The 14688-nt window shown below is 60.0% G+C and overlaps 3 protein-coding genes and 1 long non-coding RNA gene across 6 annotated transcripts in view; 3 read left to right on the top strand and 1 right to left on the bottom strand.

The window, feature by feature from the left end:
- Positions 1 to 14688, top strand: part of LOC135405768 (class I histocompatibility antigen, F10 alpha chain-like) — a 319745-nt gene that overhangs the window by 96048 nt on the left and 209009 nt on the right. The window lies entirely within an intron of this gene.
- On the top strand, positions 1578 to 3294 carry LOC135405814 (uncharacterized). Its single transcript, XR_010426022.1, has 2 exons — positions 1578 to 2440; positions 2475 to 3294. It is a non-coding gene; the product is annotated as an uncharacterized LOC135405814 (long non-coding RNA).
- On the bottom strand, positions 6217 to 8494 carry LOC135405969 (class II histocompatibility antigen, B-L beta chain-like). Its single transcript, XM_064640482.1, has 5 exons — positions 8355 to 8494; positions 7574 to 7843; positions 6711 to 7157; positions 6336 to 6442; positions 6217 to 6225 (listed from the first exon to the last, which is right to left on the bottom strand). The coding sequence occupies exons 1-5, from the start codon at positions 8437 to 8439 to the stop codon at positions 6217 to 6219; spliced, it is 918 nt and encodes a 305-aa protein (XP_064496552.1). The 5' UTR covers positions 8440 to 8494.
- Positions 10489 to 12869, top strand: LOC135405968 (class II histocompatibility antigen, B-L beta chain-like). Its single transcript, XM_064640480.1, has 4 exons — positions 10489 to 10654; positions 11166 to 11345; positions 12644 to 12750; positions 12861 to 12869. The coding sequence occupies exons 1-4, from the start codon at positions 10570 to 10572 to the stop codon at positions 12867 to 12869; spliced, it is 381 nt and encodes a 126-aa protein (XP_064496550.1). The 5' UTR covers positions 10489 to 10569.

Below are 14688 nucleotides of genomic sequence, written 5' to 3'. Positions count from 1 at the left end.
CCCTTCTCCGGGCTGCCGGGGGTCTTGCGGCTCCGGGGGGATCCCACTCGCCGGGGTCCCCTTTAGTGTTGCCAGGGGGGTCCCAGGGCTCACTTCTCCCCACTCTGCCTCCCGGGGCCGGCCGGCCCTCCTCTCTCGCCTCCCACCCTCGCAAACCTCTTGGCGCTCTCGGCTCCCACCCCGCCTCAAGGCCCCCCCTCCTCTCCACACTCCAAGGCCTTCCCCCTCTCCGGGACCCCCGCTTAAGGGGCCCGGCGCTCCCTCTCTGCTCTCCCCCCTCCAGCATTCCAGGGGTCCCCCAGCTCCGGGATCGCCCCTCTCCGCTCTCCCCACTCCGCGGCTACCGGGGTTCCCCCCCGGCTCTCACGGGGGCCCCCAAACCGCTCTCGCCCCCCCCGCCATTGCCGAGCGACCGCCAGGACCTTTTGGCTGCTCTTCTTTGTGCTCCCGCTCGGCTCCTCCCTCGGCTGGGCCGCCGCTTTTGGCGGGTTTCCTCCTCCGGGATCCGCCCCCTGCAGCCCTTCCCCCCCTGGCCCAGCCCCCTTGGGCCCCCCTTGGACCCCCCTTGCCCAATAAGTCTGATTATACAGACAAGCAATTTGGTTTTAATCCACAAAACCCAAATGTAGAACCCAGCACCCTGGGGCATCAACAAAGTGCTGTTCCTTGGGCCCCCCCAGTCCAAAGTAAAAGGAGAGGGGAAAAAACCTGCTGGTGGGAGAGCTGTTGCAGTCTGGTCAAAAGTGGGGATTGCAGTCCAGTTGAGGGGGGTGGTCTCAGGCTGGTTGAGAGCGGTGAGCTGCAGTTCTCCTCTGGATCCCACGAGTGGTAAAAAGGTTCCAAATCTCCAGGTTTATATATTCTCCAGTTCAGGCAGGAATGCCCAGTCCTCCCCTCAGAGCGGGGAATTCCATAAAAGGATGCTTAGTTCTTCCCTCAGAGCGGGGAATTCCATAAAAGGATATGAGGATGCTCAGTCCAAAAAAGGATATGAGGATGCTCAGTCCATAAAAGGCTATGAGGGTGCTCAGGACATCCCCCCCACCTGGCAGGCCTCTCCTGACAACAGTTCCTGGGAAAATGGCATGGAAGGCCAGAGAATCCACAGTTTTGGGCTACACCCATCCAGTGAGGAATCGGTCCCAGCTGTTCCAACTAGGGCACTGTGTCCGTCATCGCTGCCATCATCATCATCATCAGCCTTGTGGGAGTCGGTGTCTGGAAGCTCCGATCCGGTAACTCCCGGGATGGGGGTCGGGAAGGGGCACGGATCCGCCCAGCAGCATTCCGGGGATCCTGTGCCACGGGTGCTGATCCCGCTTTCTTTCCATAGGGAAGAGGGAGGGGAATGGATACGACCCCGTGCCCACCAGTGAGTCCCAGCAGCGTGTGTGGATCCAGATCCTCTGGGCAGGGATCCCCGGATGGATGCTGGGATTCCGGAGGGGAATGGGGGCCTAATGGCTGGAGCAGGATTGGAAGGGGATTCCAGCTATGGGCAGGATTCCAGAGTGGGCTCAGGTGGAATTGTGGATTGGGATCAGGGCTGGATTCTGGAGTGGGATTGGCGTGGGATGGATGGAGTGGGATTGGGGTGGGATGGACGGAGCAGGATCAGGAGGGATTCCGGAGCATTTCCTACTCTCCCAGGGCTCCACAGCCAGATCCATCCCCTGGGATGGGAACAGGGACATGGTGACTCCTTTCCCCGCTCTCATCCCAGCAGGAATCACAGCCTGAACGATCCTGGAGCTGGATCCGCCCCTTCCCTCTCCATGCGGAAAGGCAGGAGCTGCTGGTAGAGCTCATCCCGCTGCTCCCACCCACCCCGGCCCCCCTGCGTCTATTCCTGATGGATCAACTTCCTGCTTTTTCCTGTGTGAACCTGTCAGAGACTGAAACAGTCAATGATTTCTGCATTCTGGGGTTGCCAGGAGGCTTTTTGCGGCTTTTGCAGGACTTTGGCATTATCCCTCTGATGGGCAGCTGGGCCCATCTCCCCCTCCAGTGCTGCTGAAGGTGTCAAGCCCTGGAAAGGAGAGAAGAGCCGAGTTTACCAGGCCCCTCACAGGAACTCTGCTCTGGGCTGTCCGAGGTGTTGGGGGTTCATGGCATGGCCCATCAAAGCCCATCCCCCCCTGCCAATCTTGGAAGGTGGGAAAAAGCCTTTTCCCTGCCCCTCACGGGAACTCTGCACAGGCCTGGGAGACGTTGGGGGTTCGTGGCATGGCCCGGGACACTGTCCATGGATATAATAACTCATAACTTCCCTGAGTGTGGGGGCTTCCCTCCCTCATCCCCAATGGATCAAAGTGTAAGGGGGGTACTTTTGAATTAGATGATCAATGGAGCATAGAGGCGTGAGAAAGGAATCATATTAGGATGTGAAACCAGCCAGAGTATGGTACAATGGAACTTCATGGCAGAAGCGAATTGGAAGGTCCACTGTGCTTTTTAGCAAGTCAGCTTGTAAGGTCCATTGTGCTTTTTAGCAAGTCAGCTTGATATCCCCTGTTATCAGAGCTGAGTTCTTCCTTGGTTTTGCTACATACTGCAAGATAGATACATCTACCCTTCAAACACAGTGGTAGAGGTCATGCATAGGGGTGAGAAAGATGATGATGGGAGGAAGATGATGTGGGCAGGGGTCGCTGGCCCCTTGCCCTCCAAGTAGGGCATGCACAGACTGTTGCCATGAGGTGATGATCAGGAGGGGTTTGGCTGCCATTCAGGCATCACCTTATACTGGGTACTGGCCCTACGTGGTGTAATGTGGAACTGATAAAATGGGGTGTTGGGACTGCTGAGCTGAGCGATCCTCATCCTGCCACCGAGACTGTGGCTCCGCGGGGACGCCCGCTAAGCACGGGCACCGACCAGCTGCTGCAGATCCTGACAGCCCTGGCCTGTCTGTGTGGTAAGCACAGTTTATTGACAGGAAGCAACTGAGAGAACAAACTTTTTAATATCCCTTTAGTGTCACTTTAATTCCCCTTTTATTCTTGAATATTGTTACATAAATAAGTTGTTCACAGTATTTCCCTTTAATTTCCCTTTTTACTAACCAATATTGTGTTAATAGTTCTCCATAATATTGTGTTAAGACACCTTTTTTGGTATCCGTTTAACCCCCTTTTTTCACTAGTTAATACTGTATTAAATGCTGTTTGTAGTATTTGTTTTTAAGGCCACACAATAAGATATTTTGTATCTTTTTTTAGTTCTTGATTCTCTTTGTTAAGATGATTATTATTATTATTCTCACTGTAATAAAAGATATTTTTTGTGTTTGAATATTTCTGGCACTTGTCTTTACTCCAGACATGTATCCAAAGGAACTGTCTTTTCCCTAGATAGGGAGAGCCTCAGTAACTGTCTGTGTTAGTTTTGTCTTCATCTCTGGTTTCTCTAAGGGTCTTTGTGATTTAGAAATTCTGCCTTCTTGGTGTCCAGGTCTCAAAAATAGATTTCTCTGCCAGGTCTCTGACCACTGAAATATGGCAGGCCTTAAACTTTTACTTTGTTTTTCTAACAAATGGCCATGGCCCAGAACTTGTCCATCATCCATTGTCTATTGCCCCCATTCAATCTCCTGCCAGCAGTTTCTCCCCACTGCTGGGTGGGCTCCTTTGTCAAGCACTAGAACTTGTTGGGTAACAGGCCCAGTCCTGTTGCCTATTTTTTGTGGGGATGTGCAGGAGGGCATTGAGTCTTCCATGAGCAAATTGGCAGAGGACCCCAAGCTGGCTTGCAGTGTGGATGTGCTGGAGGGCAGGAAGGCTGTGCAGAGGGACCTGGCCAGGCTGGACCTCTGGGCCGAGCCCGTGGGCATGAGGTTCAAGAGTGCCTTTGGTGCTTTTGGGGCCTCTGGCCACAAGAACCCCCTGCAGCTCCAGGCCGGGGGCAGAGGAGCTGCAAAGGGTCCCCGTGGGAGAGGCCCTGGGGGTGCTGGTGGACAGAGGCTGAACCTGAGCCAGCGGGTGCCCGGGTGGGCAAGAAGGCCAAGGGCAGGCTGGCCTGGATCAGAAAGAGTGTGGCAGCAGGAGCAGGGCAGTGATGCTTCTGCTGGACTGGGCACTGGTGAGGCCACAGCTGGAGTGCTGTGTCCAGCTCTGGGCCCCTCAATTCAGGGAGAACCTTGAGGGGCTGGAGTGGGTGGAGAGCAGGGCAATGGAGCTGGGCAGGGGTCTGCAGTGCATGTCCTGTGAGGAGCAGCTGAGGGAGCTGGGCTTCTCCAACCTGGAGAAGAGGAGGCTCGAGGCTGTCCTTCTCCCTGTCCACAACTTCCTGACAGGAGGCTGCAGCCAGGTGGGGGTCAGCCCCTTCTCCGAGGCAACAGGCAACAGGACAAGAGGACACGAGGACCTGCCTGTCAGGGGCTGTTTGTCAGGGACAGGAGCAGGACTTTTTGGAGAGAAACAGGGATTAGGTATTGAAATGGGCTGCCCAGGGAGGTGGTGGAGTCAGCGTCCCTGGAGGTATTTAAGCAAAGCCTGGCCATGGGACTGAGTGCCGTGGTCTGCTTGACGTGCTGGGGATGGGGCGTAGGCTGGACGCCGGTTGATCTCACAAGTCTCTGCCAACCTCAGGGACTCAGGGCTTCTGTGCCACCCCAGCCTTTGGGGACAGCGTGCTAGTGGCCAAGATTCCTCCTGCAGGGAGCTCTCAGTCACCCTCCCAACCCTGAGCCCCTTGAAGCTCTGTCTGTGCCCTGCTGCTGTCCCTGAGCTGCCCTGGCAGTGCCCTCAGCCCTGCTGGGCTGTGCAGAGGAGCTGCTCCTGGGCAGAGCTGTCTCTCTGCAGCGCTGCCCGCTTGCCAGGAGCTCCCTGTGTGCCAGGAGCCCGGCCCAGCTCAGCAGCACAGACACAGCCCCAGGCACTGAATGACCCTCGGGGGTTGGGGATGAGTCCCTGAACATCAGACAAGGAGTAAGTTCAAGAAACCTCTGAAGAATTCCAAGTCAGATCCAAGTCCACAGTTTCTCTTGGCGTTAATGGGTCCCACTGAGGGCCAGCACTCAGAAATTGTCCCCTGCTTCCAGTTAGACCCAAAAACTGGAGGCAGTGATGACAGGTGGGGACAAGCAAAGTCCCGGGGTCTGTGATGCTGAATAAATCTGGATTTGTTTTGTTCTTGCAAAGGGCCAAGGCCTGACCCCCAGCCTTGGGAAGGGAGATCCTGTGCCTGCCTCATTCCTCAGGGCTCTTGCTGGGGCTCTGGGATGTGGGGATGTGCAATGGGAAGGGCAGGAGCATGGGGCAGCACCTCTGTCTCAGTTGAATGAGACTGAAGTGTTTTGCTAAGGGGGATGAGTTATGAGGAAAACCAAACTCCTCCCTGTAAGCAACTGTAAATCGGAAATTAATAGATTCCAGTTGAGGCAGTATGGAAAAAGGAAAAATAACAGCTCTTTATTAAAGGATATCTGTGTATTGGCAGAACAACAAAAAGGGGAAAAAGTGGAAAAGGGGAAAAAGTGGGTTCTTCCCACGAAAATCCCGCTGTCTGTGGCTGGCTGTGGCCGGGAATTCCCCCTTTTGGCCGATGAACACACGCCACTGCCAACACGGGAGCGCAGGAGGGAAAGGGCGACCTCCTCCCCAAAAGGTTCCTCTGGAGGGGGGTCAAACCTGTCCCGTGAAGTCCGAGCAGGTCCGGGCTGGGGGCAGAACAGGGCGCAGGAAACGAAGGCAAACGGGAACCAGCAAACAGCCAGATGAGCAGGCCGAGAACAAAAGGACCTCAGAGCCTCTCCAACACACCCCTCACCTGAGTTAAGGCCAAAGTGAAGGGCCTTGCCCTTTGCCCAGGAGAAAGCAAAAAACTCCACCCCCCCAGAGCCTTCTGAGGGCTCCCAACCTGCAATGTGGGCTGGGTCAGTTCTTTTGTGGGTGTGAGTCACCCAAGGCAAAGCCCCCTCCCCCATTCAACATCTTTCTTTTCCAGTGGGGCAGGGGAAAGAAAAATTCCTGCTTGGTTTTTTAGAAGAAGTAAAGCTCTGCCAGGGATCCCCTCCCCCCTGCCCTCACTGCCCCCCAGTAACAGGGACTGGGGAGAACTGGGAAGCTTTCCTGGGAACACTGGGAGCAGCCAGCTGGGGTCAGAATAAAAGCAGGTCTTGGGGGGACACACGACCCCCCAAACTCATCGTGGGGATGGACTGGGGGGTCCCAGCTGGGCCCGAGGCCACGGGGAGGGGCTGCGGCCGCCGGCGGCTCAGGAGCTCTGTGGGGAGAGAAAAGGGGGTGAGAGTGGGGTGGGGGGGGAGGAGGGGCCCAGAGGCTGTGGGAGAGCAAGGGGGGGGACACGACCCCCATTTGGGGACCCCCCTTTACCTTCTCCCGCAGGTAGAAGCCGAGCCCCAGCGCCAGGAAGACCAAGCCCAAGACGAAGCCCCCGACCCCCACCAGGATCTTGCTGCGGACGGTGTCCGGTGGCATCTCTGGGGGGAGCCGGGGGGGTCACCACCCCCAAAACCTCCTCCCATGCACCACCTGGCACCCCACAGAGCCCGGCCCGCTCTCCCCCAGCCCACCCGGGGGTCCCTGAAACCTCCTGCCAGTCCCTTCCCAGCCCCTGTAGGGATCCCACCAAGCCCATCCCAGCCCCTTGAGGACCCTCCAAGCCCTGTCGCAGCACCCCCAGCACCCACCAAACTCCCTCCCAGTCACCCCCAGTGTGCCCCCGGGGCTGGGGGGGCCGGGCCGTACCCCAGTGCCGGCTGAGGGGGTGCTCCAGGCTGACGTGCTCCACCTGGCAGCTGTAGGTGACCCCGTGCAGGGGGGGGATTTCCAGCATCACCAGCACCTGGTAGGTCCAGTCCCCGTTGGGGACCACGTCAGTGGCCACCACGTGCTCCGGCAGCTCCTGCCCATCCTGGAACCACCTCACCTGCACCGGCGCAGGGTAGAAATCCATCACGGAGCAGAGCAGGCGGCCGGGGCCGGGCTGGGAGCTCGACGGCACCAGCGAGATGGACACGCTGGGGGCACTGGCAGGGATGGGGGAGACAGTGGGATGTGATGGGGGGCACTGGGAATGAGGGGAGAGGGCTTGGAGGACATTGGTAGGGATTTTGATGGCACTGGGAGGGACTGGGTTGGCAGTGGGAGGGACTGGGAATAGACTGGGGGAGAACGGGGTTGGCTGGGGGGGCACTGGGGAGAGAGTTGGGAGATGTGGGAGTGAAGTGAGAACGACTGGGAATGGAGTGAGAGTGTCTGGGAGTGGATTGAGAGGGACTGGGAATGTCTAGTCTGGCCTGGGAAGGAAGCGATCGGGACTGGGAGGCTGAGTCCTGGGGAGGGAACTCTTTGCTTTGGGTCTGCCTGGCAACTGGAGCGTCATCAGAGAGACGCGCTGGGATTGGCTGCGAGGCGTGAGCTCGGTGGCCCCAGCGGGGTTGAGACGCGGGGGGGCACTGGGAGAGACTGGGATGGACTGGGAACAACTGGAAGGGGGCAAAAGGAACGGGACGGGCACAGGGAGTGCTGAGGGGTCTGGGATGATTCCCAGGGAGAGTTTGAAGGGCTCTAGGCGGGGCCCGAGGGGACCCTCTTTGCCCCATGCTCACCTCTCCTCTCCACGCTGAACGAGCTGAACAGCTTGTAGTTGTGCCGGCAGTGCCTGTCCACCCTAGCCCGTATGTACTCCATCCATCCTTGGTTCCGGTTCCCGTACCTGGCCAGGATCTCCCCATACGGGGTGTCCCCCACAAACACCCCCACATCGCTGTCAAAGTGCATGAACTGCTCCCGGTTGTAGACGAACCTCTGCACAAACCTCACCTGCTCGGTGCCGTTGATGAAGTAACACTCGCACTTTGCCATGTGCTGGAACACCCCTGGGTGTGCAGGACACAGGACAGGGGGTGCCCCGTCCCCACCCATCATCCCTCAGCCGCCCACAGCAGGTTGGGAGCTCAGGGGGCCGCCCCGAACCCTCCTTTCCCACCCCCCTCTGCCCCACGGACACCCCAGCACCGGCTCTTGGCTGGGGGGGAACTCCCCCATCAGCCCCCCGGGGATGGACAGCGGGGTTGAGGGACCCACCTCCAGTGCGGATCCGACCCCCCCAGAGCCCCAGGGAACCGATTCAGGGCTCAAGGGACACCCAGGGACCCCCATGGCACCCCTCTGTCTGCTCTCCCACATCCCCTTGCCCCCCTCTCCCACCCCTTTCCCACCGTCCCCCCAATCCCCAGACCCCACCCCCTCCCTCACTTTCGGGTTCCCATCCCTCTCCCACTCAGTCTGGGCCTTCCAACCTCCCTCGCACTCACTTTTGGGGCTCCCACCCCCTCTTTTCTCCCCTCTTGCCCCCCCTTTCACACCCTGCCCGCCCCCCCCGCTCACCGGACAGCTCCTCGCCCGCAGCCGGGGGGGCTCCCAGCACCACCAGCACCGCCAGCACGGCCCCAGCTCCCCGCACACGCTCCATGCCCAGCGCCGGACAGCTGCTGACAGCCCAAAACCAGCCGGGCGGTGCCGTTTTGGGGGGTTTGGGGCGCGCTGGGCTTGGCTGAGGGCGCAGTTGGGGCCCTTTTGTCGAGGCGTCTTCCCGGCGACTGATGAGTCATCAGCGCGGCGCGCTGGGATTGGGCGCGGGCGGCGTGGGCGCTTTGGGATTGGCTGAGGGCCGTTGGGGGCCCCCGCGACAGCCCCGGGGCTGGGGGGTTCGGGGGGGTCCGTGGGCTGCGGGGGAGGGGGGAGCTCAGGACCCACCAGAAAGGCCCAGCCAGGTCTCCCAAAGCTCAGGGCAACCCAAAAATGCCCAACCGGGGCTCCCGCAGCTCCAGTGAACCTCAAACAGAGGATCAAGTTGCCCCGGAGCTCAGAGTTGCCCCAAACAAGAGGGAGATGGGGGGCTGAGGGTGCCCAATCCCCCTTTTTCCGGCATTTTTGGTAGTACCCAAACCCCTGTTTTCCACGACTTTTGGGGACCTGGGGGTTCTCTGCATTTTGGGGAGGAGGGGGGTCTGGTTGTGCCCAAATAGCCCTTTGAGTAAGATGTGGGGGCTCTGGGGGTGCTCAACACCTGCTGTTACCAGGTTCTTGTGGTATGGCGGTGCCCAAACCCACCTATTCGTCGGGTTTTGGGAAGCTGTCACTGCCCAACGCCCCCCTCCCCCCCATGTTCCCAGAAATTCTGGGATCTTGGTGTGCCCAAACCTCTGTTTTCCCACAGTATTTGGGGTCTGTGTGTGCCAAATTCCCCCTGTTCCCTCAGGGGCTGGCAGTGCCCAAAGCCACTTTTTCCAGAATTTTCCAAAGTCTGGGAGCGCCAAAAGCTCGGTTTTCCCTGATTTTGTGGGCCTGGACCTGCACAATGTGAGGATTTTGAGGGGTTGGGTGTGACTAAACATCCTTGTCCCAAAGATTTTGTGTCTCTGGACGTGCTCAAACCCCCCTGTTCCTGAGATTTTGGGTGTGTTGGGAGTGCACAAACCCCCCTGTTTCCAAGAGTTTGAAGAGGCTGGGAGCCTTTAAGTCCCTCTTTTCCAATATTTGGTGGTCTGGGAGTGCTCCAACTCCCCTGTTCCTGGAAATTTAAGGGTCTAGGAGAGCCCATACAACGCATTCCCAAGATTTTTGGGGTCTGAATATTCTCAAACACCCTTTTCCTGGGTTTTTGGGAGGCTGACATTGCCCAAACCCCCTGTTATCAGGATTTTAGAGCTCCCCACATCCCCAAACCACCTTTCTCCAGGATTTTGTAGATCTGGGAGTGCCCAAACCCCCTCGCTCCCAGGATTTTCAGAGTCCCCCCACTTCTCCCCAACAACCAGGACTGCAGAGCACTAAGAAGCTTTACTGGGAACACTGGGAACAGCTGGGTGGGGTGAGAACAAAAGCAGGGAAGGGGGGGACAGGCGACCCCCCCAAATCAGCGCAGGGTTTGGGGGGTCCCGGCTGGGCCCGAGGCCACAGGGAGGGGCTGCGGCCGCCGGCGGCTCAGGAGCTCTGTGGGGAGAGAAAAGGGGGTGAGAGCAAAGGGGCTGGGGGGGGCAGGGGGGGCACAGAGGCTGTGAGAGAGCAAGGGGGGGGTCCACGACCCCCATTTGGGGACCCCGCTTTACCTTCTCCTGCAGGTAGAAGCCGAGCCCCAGTCCCTTCCCAGCCCCCTTAAGGATCCCACCCAGACCCTCCCGGCCCCTTTAGGACCCTCCAACCCCTCTCCCAGCACCCCCAGCACCCCCCAGTCTCCCTCCCAGTTGCCCCCAGTTTCCCCCTTTCCCCCCTGGCCCCCTGCCAGTGTGCCCCCGGAGCCGTGGCTGGACATTTTTGGTGGGCCCTGAGCTCCCCCCTCCCCCGCAGCCCACGGACCCCCCCGAACCCCCCAGCCCCGGGGCTGTCGCGGGGCCCCCAACGGCCCTCAGCCAATCCCAAAGCGCCCACGCCGCCCGCGCCCAATCCCAGCGCGCCGCGCTGATGACTCATCAGTCGCCGGGAAGACGCCTCGACAAAAGGGCCCCAACTGCGCCCTCAGCCAAGCCCAGCGCGCCCCAAACCCCCCAAAACGGCGCCGCCCGGCTGGTTTTGGGCTGTCAGCAGCTGTCCGGCGCTGGGCATGGAGCGTGTGCGGGGAGCTGGGGCCGTGCTGGCGGTGCTGGTGGTGCTGGGAGCCCCCCCGGCTGCGGGCGAGGAGCTGTCGGGTGAGCCGGGGGGGGGGGGGCGGGAAGGGGTGTGGGGTGGGAAAGGGGGGGAAAGAGGGGGTGGGAGCCCCAAAAGTGATTAGGAGGGGGTTTGTAGGGAAGTTTGGAGTTAGTGGGAGGGTGGTGGGAGCCCGAAAGTGAGGGTGGGGGGTTCTGGGAATTGGGGGGACGGTGGGAAAGGGAGGGGGGGGAAAGGGGTGGTGGGAGAGCAGGCAGAGAGGTGCCATGGGGATCCCTCGGTGTTCCTTGAGCCCTGGTGGGGGGTTCAGTTCCTGGGGCTCTGGAGGGGGTTGTATCCGCATTGTGGGGGTCCCCAACCCCGCTGTCCATCCCCAGGGGACTGATGAGGGGGTTCCCCTCACTCAAGAGCCGGTGCTGGGGCGTCCGTGGGACGGAGTGGGTTGGGAAAGGGGGGTCCGGGGTGGCCCCTTGACCTCCCACCCTGCTGTGGGGGGCTGGGGGATAATGGGGGGGAAAGGGGCACCCCCTGACCCGTGTCCTGCACACACAGGGGTGTTCCAGTGGATGGGAAAACAGGAGTGTCATTTCATCAATGGCACCGAACAGGTGAGGTTCCTGGAGAGGCACTTCTACAACCGGGAGCAGCTCCTGCACTTCGACAGCGATGTGGGGGTCTATGTGGGGGACACCCCATTTGGGGAGATCCAGGCCAGAGACTACAACAGCCACCGTGAATATCTGAAGTACAAACGGGGTCAGGTGGACACGTACTGCCGGTCCAACTACAAACTTGGTACCCCGTTCACCGTGGAGAGGAGAGGTGAGCGTGGGGCAGAGCGGGTCCCCTCGGGCCCTGCCCCGGGAATGACCCTGGAGCCCCTCAAACCCTCCCTGGGAATCACCCCAGACCTCTCAGCCCTCCCTGTGCCTGTTCCCGTCGCCTTATGCCCACTCCGAGTTCCTCTCAGTCCATCCCAGTCCATCCCAGTCTCTCCCAGTGCCCCCCCCGTCTCCACCCCACTGGGGCCACCGAGTTCACACCCCTCAGCCAATCCCAGCGTGTCTGTCTGATGACGCTCCAGTTGCCAGGCAAACTCAAAGCAAAGAGTTCCCTCATCAGGACTCAGCCTCCCAGTCCCGATCGCTTCCTTCCCAGTCCAGACCAGTCATTCCCAGTCCCTCTCACTTAACTCTTAGTCCCTCTCATTCCACTCTCAGACTCTCTCGATCCATTCCCAGTCGTTCTCACTTCACTCCCACATCTCTCAAATCTCTCCCCAGTGCCCCCCCAGCCCCTCCCCTTCTACCCCAGTCTATTCCCAGTCCCTCCCACTGCCATCCCAGTCCCTCCCAGTGCCATCCCAATCCCTACCAACGTCTTCTAAGCTCTCTCCCCTCCCTCCCAGTGCCCCCCAGCTGAGCCGAGTGTCTACCCCGTCCCTGCCAGTGCCCCCCAGCGTGTCCATCTCGCTGGTGCCGTCGAGCTCCCAGCCCGGCCCCGGCCGCCTGCTCTGCTCCGTGATGGATTTCTACCCTGCGCCGGTGCAGGTGAGGTGGTTCCAGGATGGGCAGGAGCTGCCGGAGCACGTGGTGGCCACTGACGTGGTCCCCAACGGGGACTGGAGCTGCCAGGTGCTGGTGATGCTGGAAATCCCCCCCCGGCGCGGGGTCACCTACAGCTGCCAGGTGGAGCACGTCAGCCTGGAGCACCCCCTCAGCCGGCACTGGGGTACGGCCCGGCCCCCCCAGCACCGGGGGCACACTGGCAGGGGGGCCGGGGGGGAAAGGGGGTAACTGGGGGCAACTGAGAGGGAGTCTGGTGGGTGCAGGGGGTGCTGGGAGGGGGTGGGAGGGTCCTAAAGGGTCTGGGATGGGCTGGATGGGATCCCTGCAGGGGCTGGGAAGGGCCTGGTAGGAGGTTTGAGGGACCCCCGGGTGGGCTGGGGGAGAGCGGGCCGGGCTCTGTGGGGTGCCGGGGGGTGCGTGGGAGGAGGTTTTGGGGGTGCTGACCCCCCCGGCTCCCCCCAGAGATGCCACCGGACACCGTCCGCAGCAAGATCCTGGTGGGGGTCGGGGGCTTCGTCTTGGGCTTGGTCTTCCTGGTGCTGGGGCTCGGCTTCTACCTGCGGGAGAAGGTAAAGGGGGTCCCCAAATGGGTCGAGTCCCCCCCCTTGCTCTCCCACAACCTCTGGGCCCCCCCTGTCCCCCCAGCACTTTTCTCTCACCCCCTTTTCTCTCCCCACAGAGCTCCTGAGCCGACGGCAGCCGCAGCCCCTCCCCGTGGCCTCGGGCCCAGCCGGGACCCCCCAGTCCAGCCCCACGATGAGTTTGGGGGGTCGTGTGTCCCCCCAAGACCTGCTTTTATTCTGACCCCAGCCGGCTGCTCCCAGTGTTCCCAGTAAAGCTTCCCAGTTCTCCCCAGTCCCTGTTATTGGGGGGCAGTGATGGCAGGGGGGAGGGGATCCATGGCATAGCTTTACTTCTTCTAAAAAACCAAGCAGGAATTTTTCTTTCCCCTGCCCCACTGGAAAAGAAAGATGTTGAATGGGGGAGGGGGCTTTGCCTTGGGTGACTCACACCCACAAAAGAACTGGCCCAGCCCACATTGCAGGTTGGGAGCCCTCAGAAGGCTAGGGAGGGGTGGAGTTTTTTGCTTTCTCCTGGGCAATGGGCAAGGCCCTTCACTTTGGCCTTAACTCAGGCAAGGGGTGTGTTGGAGAGGCTCCGAGGTCCTTTTGTTCTTGCCCTGCTCATCTGGCTGTTTGCTGGTTCCCGTTTGCCTTCGTTTCCTGTGCCCTGTTCTGCCCCCAGCCCGGACCTGCTCGGACTTCATGGGAGAGGTTTGACCCCCCTCCAGAGGAACCTTTTGGGGAGGAGGTCGCCCTTTCCCTCCTCCGCTCCCTTGTTGGCAGTGGTGTGTGTTCATTGGCCAAAAGGGGGAATTCCCGGCCACAGCCAGCCACAGACAGCGGGAGTTTCGTGGGAAGAGCCCTTTTTCTCCTTTTCCACTTTTTCCCTTTTTGTTTTTCTGCCAATACACAGATATCCTTTAATAAAGAGCTGTAATTTTTCCTTTTTCCATACTGCCTCAACTGGAATCTCTTAATTTCTGGTTTACAGTTGCTTAGAGGGAGGAGTTTGGTTTTCCTCATAACTCATCCCCCTTAGCAAAACACTTCAGTCTCATTCAACTGAGACAGAGGTGCTGCCCCATGCTCCTGCCCTTGCCATTGCACATCCCCACATCCCAGAGCCCCAGCAAGAGTCCTGAGGAATGAGTCAGGCACAGGATCTCCCTTCCCAGGGCTGGGGGTCAGGCCTTGGCCCTTTACAAGAACAAAACAAATCCAGATTTATTCAGCATCACAGACCCTGGGACTTTGCTTGTCCCCACCTGTCATCACTGCCTCCAGTTTTCGGCTCTAACTGGAAGCAGGGGACAATTTCTGAGTGCTGGCCCTCAGTGGGACCCATTAACGCCAGGAGAAACTGTGGACTTGGATCTGACTTGGAATTCTTCAGAGGTTTCTTTAACTTACTCCTTGTCTGATGTTCAGGGACTCATCCCCAACCCCCAAGGGTCATTCAGTGCCTGGGGCTGTGTCTGTGCTGCTGAGCTGGGCCGGGCTCCTGGCACACAGGGAGCTCCTGGCAAGCGGGCAGCGCTGCAGAGAGACAGCTCTGCCCAGGAGCAGCTCCTCTGCACAGCCCAGCAGGGCTGAGGGCACTGCCAGGGCAGCTCAGGGACACCAGCAGGGCACACACAGAGCTTCAAGGGGCTCAGGGTTGGGAGGGTGACTGAGAGCTCCCTGCAGGAGGAATCTTGGCAGGGCTGCACACGGGCAGTCTGTGGCTGCAGGGCAGTGCAGGGGCAGCTCCTGGAGGCATCTCCTAAAGCTGGCCCAGCCCCAGCCGATGGGATGGGTGAGGAGGGGGCTGTTGGGAGGCATTTTGGAAATGCTGCGAAGCCAGGGGTGCAACCAGAGGTGCCCAGGGCTGTGGGGCAGAGCAGGGTCCTGCAGCCCAGGGCACTGCTGGGCAGGGACTCTGCTGCCTGCCAGGGGCAGCTCTCA

This window comes from Pseudopipra pipra, chromosome W (genome assembly GCF_036250125.1).
Source record: "Pseudopipra pipra isolate bDixPip1 chromosome W, bDixPip1.hap1, whole genome shotgun sequence".
In the NCBI taxonomy this organism is placed as follows: Eukaryota; Metazoa; Chordata; class Aves; order Passeriformes; family Pipridae; genus Pseudopipra; species Pseudopipra pipra.
The sequence above is the reverse complement of the archived record's forward strand: the minus strand, read 5'-3'. Positions and strand labels throughout refer to the sequence as shown.

What these genes read in the sequence shown, in the direction of transcription:
- LOC135405969 (XM_064640482.1), bottom strand. Translation starts at nt 8,439, where the DNA reads ATGGAGCGTGTGCGGGGAGCTGGGGCCGTGCTGGCGGTGCTGGTGGTG. An exon ending in TGCGGGCGAGGAGCTGTCCG is followed by an intron (nt 7,844 to 8,354) that starts GTGAGCGGGGGG and finishes CTGCACACCCAG; the next exon opens with GGGTGTTCCAGCACATGGCA. An exon ending in CCCCCTCAGCCGGCACTGGG is followed by an intron (nt 6,443 to 6,710) that starts GTACGGCCCGGC and finishes GGCTCCCCCCAG; the next exon opens with AGATGCCACCGGACACCGTC.
- LOC135405968 (XM_064640480.1), top strand. Translation starts at nt 10,570, where the DNA reads ATGGAGCGTGTGCGGGGAGCTGGGGCCGTGCTGGCGGTGCTGGTGGTG. An exon ending in TGCGGGCGAGGAGCTGTCGG is followed by an intron (nt 10,655 to 11,165) that starts GTGAGCCGGGGG and finishes CTGCACACACAG; the next exon opens with GGGTGTTCCAGTGGATGGGA. An exon ending in CAGAGACTACAACAGCCACC is followed by an intron (nt 11,346 to 12,643) that starts GTGAATATCTGA and finishes GGCTCCCCCCAG; the next exon opens with AGATGCCACCGGACACCGTC.